The sequence below is a fragment of the Austrofundulus limnaeus genome, unplaced genomic scaffold, assembly GCF_001266775.1.
Source record: "Austrofundulus limnaeus strain Quisiro unplaced genomic scaffold, Austrofundulus_limnaeus-1.0 Scaffold1284, whole genome shotgun sequence".
Lineage (NCBI taxonomy): Eukaryota > Metazoa > Chordata > Actinopteri > Cyprinodontiformes > Rivulidae > Austrofundulus > Austrofundulus limnaeus.
Genome location: NW_013953686.1, coordinates 39,768 through 48,232, shown reverse-complemented (window position 1 = coordinate 48,232; position 8,465 = coordinate 39,768). Strand labels below are relative to the sequence as shown.

General features: G+C 40.5%; 1 protein-coding gene across 1 annotated transcript in view; it reads left to right on the top strand.

Moving 5' to 3' along the window:
• Window positions 1–8,465, top strand: part of LOC106534850 (lipid phosphate phosphatase-related protein type 4) — a 67,741-nt gene that overhangs the window by 36,449 nt on the left and 22,827 nt on the right. The window contains exons 3-8 of the mRNA XM_014031619.1: window positions 164–293; window positions 497–692; window positions 4,371–4,428; window positions 4,531–4,704; window positions 6,912–7,047; window positions 7,485–7,713. Of these exons, the coding sequence (XP_013887073.1) occupies window positions 164–293; window positions 497–692; window positions 4,371–4,428; window positions 4,531–4,704; window positions 6,912–7,047; window positions 7,485–7,713 (923 nt within the window). The remainder of the gene's footprint in view (window positions 1–163; window positions 294–496; window positions 693–4,370; window positions 4,429–4,530; window positions 4,705–6,911; window positions 7,048–7,484; window positions 7,714–8,465) is intronic.

The following is an 8,465-nucleotide window of genomic DNA, read 5'->3' as shown; positions in this document are numbered from 1 at the left end:
TTACTGATGTTCAGCACTTTGTTTCAGCTGCAGCTGGTGTTGAAGTGCTTTATAAATAAAGTTGATGATGAATTCAAAGAACATGAAACATTTTTTATTACCAGGTGACATAAAAAACAGCTTTTTGATGTCTAAATGTTTCATTTTGCCTTTTGGCCACTAGATCCTGATAGGAGAGGCCATCCTGTACTGTTATCTGTCGAGGAGGTCATCATCAGCACAGACTGAGGCCAACATTAACGCTGCAGGATGTACTTTCAACTCCTACATTCGCAGAGCAGTGCGCTTTATAGGTGGGAAGATAAATGCCGTGTTACAGCTGATCACATCTTTTGTTTGATTTTAAAAACACACCAACACAAACACAAAGGACAAGCAGCTAAAAGCTAAAGAAAACCTACAATYATAATATCTGTTAAGTTATCATATTTAACAAGTACCTCTAATATTAGTTTATTAACTCCATTGTATTTTGTTAACGTGTTGTTTTTCACAGGTATCCATATTTTCGGACTGTGTGTGACGGCACTCATAACTGACATTCTCCAGCTGTCCACTGGYCAACACACTCCCTATTGGCTGGAAGTGTGTAAACCCAACCTGACCCACATCAACATTTCCAGTTGTGACGAGGCTTTTATTCTGGAGGACATCTGCTCTGGACAGGACTTAGGACTGATCAATGCTGGGAGGTGAGCCTCTGTGAGTCAGTGTTGGTCTGTCACATGATGCTTGTGTGTGCACTGAAATTATTTGTGTTGGTTGAAGGAGTCTATTGTTGAAAAGACAAACTCAGTGTGTAATCTTGTTGTCACAGTGCTCTCAGTGCTCCTGTAATGAATACTTTGGAATAATGTATTTTTAGCCACTGTCTCTGGTGAGTGTGTTCTCTTGCTTTGAGATTTAACTGCTGTATTTGATACAGTGGAGCTTGAGATTTTACTTTGCAGTTTGGAGACTGGGTGGGCTTCAGGGGGTCAGCACTGGAGTAGTTTCAGGTCCTACTTGGCTGAAGAAATTAAACCAAGGAGTCGGCTTCCTCCCATCGATAACTTTCTTTTTTAGTGGAGCAATTTCATCAACAGAGGTTTGCATTAAAGTTATAATATTATCAACAAGACCATGTAAGTTACTGTTCTCTGTTACATTATTCTGTAAGACAGAGGAAARTAAAGATGGAAGAGATTCTTTAAATTTATCTACAGTATTCTCTGATAAACATCTACTATAATGAAGTTTACTGTCAGTAGCTATAAAGTCAGCCAAGAGAGTTAAACCAAGTAACAAAGGTTTTTCTGATTTCCATTTTGGATGAGAAAGACTGAGGGACAAAGACTCAAACAAATTATAACTAATATTAGATTTATCATTAATTAATAATTCTGACTGATGAACTGCAGCGACTCCTCCACCACGACCTGTTCTAGAAACATGAAGGTTTCTTTAAGACAGAATAAACCAACATGAATATATAATATAAAATCACAACAGTCAGTACACAGTGTATCTACTTGTGTTTGTCTTTGTACACTCAAACATGTAGTAGTACCCATTGTMTGCATTGTTTGCATTTCTCCAGTCTTCAGTTAGATTTTGTGAAGGGAATGAACTGTATTCTTCCCTCTCAGGATGATGCATGTCTAAATTTGCGTGTTCGTCACTGACGTTTAAATATTTTTTAAAAGATGTTTCACAGCTTTGAAATTTCAAGAAGTTTGTTGGAGGAAAAGGTTCAGCAGTTCCTGCAGCTAGGGGGCATCTTATTTCCCATTCAGTACAGATCACTGATTTAATTAATATTAATTAATTGTCAATCAAGCCTACTTGCCTTATTAACAGTTGGGATCCTATCAGTTTCACCTAGATGTCCCAAGATCCAAATAAAAATCTGAAGGTGATCAGGCTTTTGGAGTGGCAGTTTCCAGTTTGTGGGAAAGCTTTGAAACTTTTAAATCTCTGCTTAAGACCCAAGTTTTTTTTCTTTGACTTCAACATAGAAACAAACTTAAATAGATCATATCTACTTTTGCACACATTTATATGTTTTACTGTGATTTTAGATTAACWTTTTTTTGCTATTATATTTTTGCCACAGTTTTCTGGTTTAACTCTAAAACACGTTGATGAGCTTTACTTGTTTTAAATGTGCTTTATCTAAAACTGATAGGCCAAGACCAAAACTTCCTGTAGGAAGTTGCACTTGTTATAAGTTGACCCAGGTGCCAGAATGGATTGCAACCCTTTTTATTATTATTTTTTTTTTTGCTTCTGCTCTCGGAGTAAGATGCTTTTTCCTGTCTCTCCTGCCCTTCCTTATCTTCCCTGCTTTGCTGCTTGGAGCTTCTCTACGTTTTCATCCAAAACCAGAAAGTATGGATATTTTTACTTTTATGGATTTGGTTAGCTGGTCTCTTAATGAAAGTCCATGGGAGGACATGTCAAAGGTGGGACCTCTGTTCGACTGGGACAACTAGCTGGATTTATATTTGAATTCTGATCACTGGATTCTACAGACTGGCTTGGTGGTCTTTTGATGTTCTGCAAAAACGGCGTCGGTGGTTATTCAGGCCATTTCCTGGCTGACTGACCAATATGAAGGATTGCCGTTCTATCAGCACTCAGAATCACGCCCTGTGCAAGCTGGGACTCGGTCTGCAAGGGGTTCTGCTGAGGGTCGCRGGCCGGCTGTGGTCCCTGGAATTCAATGGCAAAATGGACTTGATCTTGGAGAAGCTGATAGCTCGGCCCAGCGGGATTGCCCACACACTATTTGTCTGATTGGATTCGTAACATTGGGATGTACCAGTGGACATTAAGACAGATGGAAAATTGTTATTGCCTGCTTGACCRAAAACATTTTCTTCTGTTCCCAAACAACTGTGATTACAGATTCAACTCTCCCCTACATGACCTYGAAGGGCTGTGGATCTAAATTATCCTGGATGTTTACATCGACTTGTGGCTCGCTCCCCCAAATCCCCTCCCTCTAACTACTGTCTGTGATCTGGTTCTTGGAGGCAAGCTGAAGGCCGCACAGAATGAACAATCAACATCGGTATTCTGAACTATGGCTGGGTGGGTTTTTGGGGGACTGGATTCTTCGGGCTCATTCTTCAGATATTCACACAAGCATACAACAAACATGGCTTCAGATACTCACACCCCTAAACTCACTTACTCCTCTGGCTAATAAATGTGCTCTATGCAGAGTTTTTTTCAACTCAAATTGTGTTCTTGTAGGGACAAAGTATGAGGATTTTTAATTTTTTTTATTGAATATTTATTTATTTTTGTTGGCTTTTCTTTTTTCTTTTAATGGTAGTGCCTTGCATGGCTGCTTGACCTGGGCCATCTGTTCTCCAAGTCTGATGTGTTTTGTCTTTATCTTTTTGAATGGGTCGTTCCAAACTGTAATTTCCCTTCATGGGATCAATAAAGTTTCATTCAACTCTTATTATAATGCGATTTTGGTAGTAGTATTAGTAGTATACATTTAACTGTTTATGGAATAAAGTATTTACTGGGGTGGCTGTGGCAGAGTGTTTAGGGGAGTCGTCCTGGAATCGGTAGGTTGCCAGTTCAATCCCCCGTCCAGCTGTCTCAGTTGTTGTGTCCTTGGGCAAGACACTTCAGCCCTAATGCCTCTGATGTGTCCCATCASTGTATGAATGTGATTGGCACTGATTAGTCTCCATAGATGATTGTACATGTTAGCTTTGTAGAGACCTAACAGAGTGCTGTGTGAATGGGTAAATGAGGACACAAATTGTAGAGTGAAGAGCTTTGAGTGTCCTGGATGGATAGAAAGGTGCTATACTGTATAAGTACAGTCCATTTACCATGTAGTCTAAAACATTTGCTTTTAAATGTCCTGATACATCTCAGTAATCCAGGTAAAAAAATCAAAAGGAAAAAAATTGAATAGGTCCTCTGGACGGGTTCTTCTTTAATGAAACGTTTCGTCTCTCCTCCAAGAGACTTCTTCAGTCTGACTGAAGAAGTCTCTTGGAGGAGAGACGAAACGTTTCATTAGAGAAGAACCCGTCCAGAGGACCTATTCAATTTTTTCCCTTTTGTTTGCTTTTAAAAACTTTAAATATCTGCCCAGAAATTGGTTCAGTAAGCAAAAATGATTGCAGTTCATTTTCAGCAGTATTTAGAACACTTGACCTGTAAAGTGGGACACCATATGTCTAGAGTAGAAGATGTCATATTTTTTGTCATCCTTTCATACTGTGCATTTACTGAACACCTGTTAGGGCTGCCAATAGAAAGTCACATGTTTCAAATGAATATTCAGCATTGTTCTCAACGGTCTGAGCATAATTAGTATAAGGAACACTCAGCCTTTCCTCCTTTCTGTCTTGTAGGAAGTCTTTTCCATCCCAGCATGCTACACTGGCTGCCTTCGCTGCTGTCTACGTCTCAGTGAGTAGTTGCTGCCCTATAACTACTAATGAAAATTTGATTTCAGTGTAATCATCAGAAAAATGTTTAAAGTTGTGTAAAATTAKATTTTTATTTTTTTAGATGTACTTCAACACAGTGCTGACAGACTCTGCCAAGCTCCTGAAGCCTCTGCTGGTGTTCTCTTTCGTCATGTTGGCCATCCTGGCTGGATTAACCAGGATCATTCAGTTCAGAAACCACCCTGTGGATGTCTATTGTGGGTGGTTCCTTGGAGCTGCCATTGCAGTTTACCTGGTAACAGTCTGCTGCTGTCAAATATTTTGGGTTTTACAGTTAATAAGTTTGAATATTTATTCCTGTGTGTAGGTGGCTGTGTATTGGTGTTTTGCATACCATTATGAACAATGAGATGTAAACTGATATGTGGTTAAAGCAGCAGAGAGACGTGTAGCTTGACAGCTTGGTCCTGTGTCTACTGCACATGTTTTGTGAATACACAAACATTTTTCATTATTTTAGCATTGCGTCCACACAGAAATGGAATTTTTGGGGGCTTTACACAATATTGTTTGAAAAATGGGTTTCAGAGAGAAAATCTTTAAACACCAGCCTTGTGTTTGATATGAACAGCCTAAAAACATATTTTAGAAAATGATGATGTCATGGTTTTCTGACTCGCTTAACCTACTACCCCAAGACAGATGCAACATGAATGGCATATTACATGGTTTGTTTTGTTGAGTGGGGATGAATAAAGAATCCATATGAGCGGAGGYCTCCTAAGTGGGCCCATTGCTCTCCCCAAAAGACACTGGTCTTCATTCAAACCTTCTCGTTCCTCGGATGAAGTACACCAGGTTAGAAACACTCAGTGTTCTGAGCTTCTAACAAAGCATGAAAGGGTCCCCAAGAATTCTTTTCCTTTGACCACTCATAGCCAAGCAGTGGCCTAAGCAGTGCAAAGAGGTCTGTAGTTCAATTCCAAAGGCATCACACAGACCATTGTCATGGAGTCCCATCACCATTTTGTGCTGGTTGAGCAGATTGTGCCCAGTTACGTAGGACTCCAACCAGTGTACTTAGAGTTTTCCTTGACAGGGAGATGATAGCTTTCCCAAACCTTAGATTTGGGCCGTTAATCAGTTCCTGTGCCTGTCTACAGTCCATCAGCTCCCTCCACAGGATTGAGTGTTGACGTCTAATCCAGGCCTGTAGGGCAGTCCTATAGACTGTTGTTGAGGTACCTACAACAGGCTCTGGTCCTCTGAAGTGGGCCTGACTGCCAGTATTCTAATGCTACGTTTACACCAAACGTGTTGTGCGCCTCCAAAAATCTCAAAACGCACGCATCTCGACACTGGACARATGCATTTGATATGAACTTATACGCGCTTCTTTAGACGCTTGAGGGGAGGAGCCTTTTTAACCGTATTTTTGTTAACTTACCAAACATGCCGACTTCTTCACTAATTGTCCTCAGGTAAAGTCCTTTTTATTTCTATCACGATAACGGACACTGGAATGATCATAAATGATTGGACTATCACTTTTTCCTCCATTGTTTGTGTGATCTGATTTCCCGGACTTCCGGTATTTCCGGCTCGTCACTAGTACATGACTGAACAGAGTCTCTCTGATTGGTTGATGCGACGTGGCGAGCARCAACMGTTCAGATTTTCCAACTCGTGGCAGACGCTWGGGACATGCTGCACGTGCACTGCTTCGAGCCGCTGCTCCAAATGCGCCAGATGTGCTGCTCGGCTGCTAGACGCCTCTAGATGCACATCCACCATTGACTTTGCATGTAAACCAGATGCTCCTGATGCTCAAAACGTGTTTGGTGTAAATGTACCATAACAGAGATCTGCCTCTAGGGTTAATATCAGAGCTCCCCCAGCACACATGATGGGAATTGGCATACAGCCAATGAGTACCAGGAGGCCTTTATCTTTRTCATAATCGACTATTGYYACAAACTCCTGGGATGGAGGTGGCTGCTGTGAATCAAACGGCAGATAAACAGAGGCTGCAATGATCAGTGTGGATTCATTATGTGCCTGAATGTCCAACTGCACTGCTACAGCATCACCTGTTGTTAGSTGGGGCAGTGCAGTGTATCTTACACCTCTTGTCAGGACTACTGCTGCTCTGGGTCTGTGGCTGCTCACATCATATAGAAGTGTATCCCCCAGAGAATCCCAGACCTCGTATCATTGACTTTAACCATAAAGCCAAAATAAAAATCTGTCTTAATTCTATTAAAACATGTCTTTGCCTATAGCAAAGGCCTGGGACCCACCAAAAACTGGTCTACAACCCACATTTGAGTTGTAGACCCACCAGTTGAGAATCACTGCTGTAGATTTATCTTTAAAAAGTGAAGACAGTCCATTAAATTCCAGGGATTTGGTATAAAAAGTTCCACCAAAATCAGTAGTTTCCCTAAAGGCTTTTGAGTTTGTTGCTGCCTCACTCTGTTTTTCCCTATCTGTGGCATGCAGGGTGTGTATGCGGTTGGCAATTTTCAGCCAAGTGAAGATTGCTGCAGAAGTCGACCTCTTCCTCCCATTCTGAGAGAGCCAGCCCTGTCCTCCCTCCCTAATGTCAGCCAATCATCATTTAGTAACAGTCATCAAGGTAAAAACACTGCCTGCCCGTGTGTCTTACAAACTACTGAAGTATCTACAGTTAGAATTAAATTCATTTAATTGTACAAATGTTATTCCTGCATTTTCTGCATGGGTCAATGAGTTTWAACCCCTTTTTCCTTCTGATAGCTCATTTGAAAAATGTCCCAACTTCATTCTTTGAAGATGGTTGTGGGGAGTTTCTGAAAAAATAGAATAAAATAACTGTATGTTTAACTGCAATGATGACTTGAAGGCTTTTTCTGCAGGATTTATTAAACCAAGAGTTGTGTTAGCCTTTACTAAATGCATCAATTCTCAAAAAAACTATGAACGTATAACTAACAACTCTGTGAGTTTCATCTGGTTTTCTATGGGACAGAGGAATCATTTGAATTACAATTATTCAAATCACCTCACATGTACTCTTTGTATGTTTTCTGATAGGTCATCATACCTTGGTTCCCAGCCCACCAAAACCCATCATAACAAGGACCTCTTCCCACACCTTGTCCCCTGATCAACCAGTAACCATCTTGACCCGTAGTTCTTCCTACCGAGAACCGTCCCTGAGCAATCTGAAGAGAACCAGTGCAGAGGTGGAAGTGATCACTGCATCCAGCACACCAGGAAATCATGACAACATGATGACCTTCAGTAGCAGCACACTGCCAAGGTAGGTGGTTGTATCAAATGTAGAATGATGCAGGGAGGGTCACTGGTGTCACTGTGTGAGGGGTGGGGTACAGCCATGACAGGTCACAAGTGTCACCAGAGTCATAGAGATAGACAACTGTTCACTCTCTCACTCATACCTGGAAACAATTTACCACTTAAACAGTGGTGGGCAGCGCTAATCCAAAAATTAGCTCCGCAATTTCTAAAGCGCTTATGAAAATATTTAGTTTGGCAACTTCAAAAGCACTTATGCCATAAAAAACTAGTGGAAGCTATTTTTAAAGTGCAAGTTCAATTTCACACTTACTAGCTGACAATAATTCATGTACAATATATGTACAACACTGCCAACTAGCGGTATACGTATGAACCTTTTTACAGCTTAGAGGTCCTTCTCAAAAAATTAGCATATTGTGATAAAGTTTATTATTTTCTGTAAAGTACTGATAAACATTAAACTTTCATAAATTTTAGATTCATTGCACACCAACTGAAGTAGTTCAAGCCTTTTATTGTTTTAATATTGATGCTTGTGGCAAAAAAGTGACGAAAAATCAAAAATCCCTATCTCAAAAAATCAGCATATTTCATCCGACCAATAAAAGAAAAGTGTTTTTAATAGAAAAAGTCAACCTTCAAATAATTATGTTCAATTCTGCGCTTAATACTTGGTGGGGAATCCTTTTGCAGAAATGACTGCTTCAATGTGGCGTGGCATGGAGGCAATCAGCCTGTGGCTCTGCTGAGGTG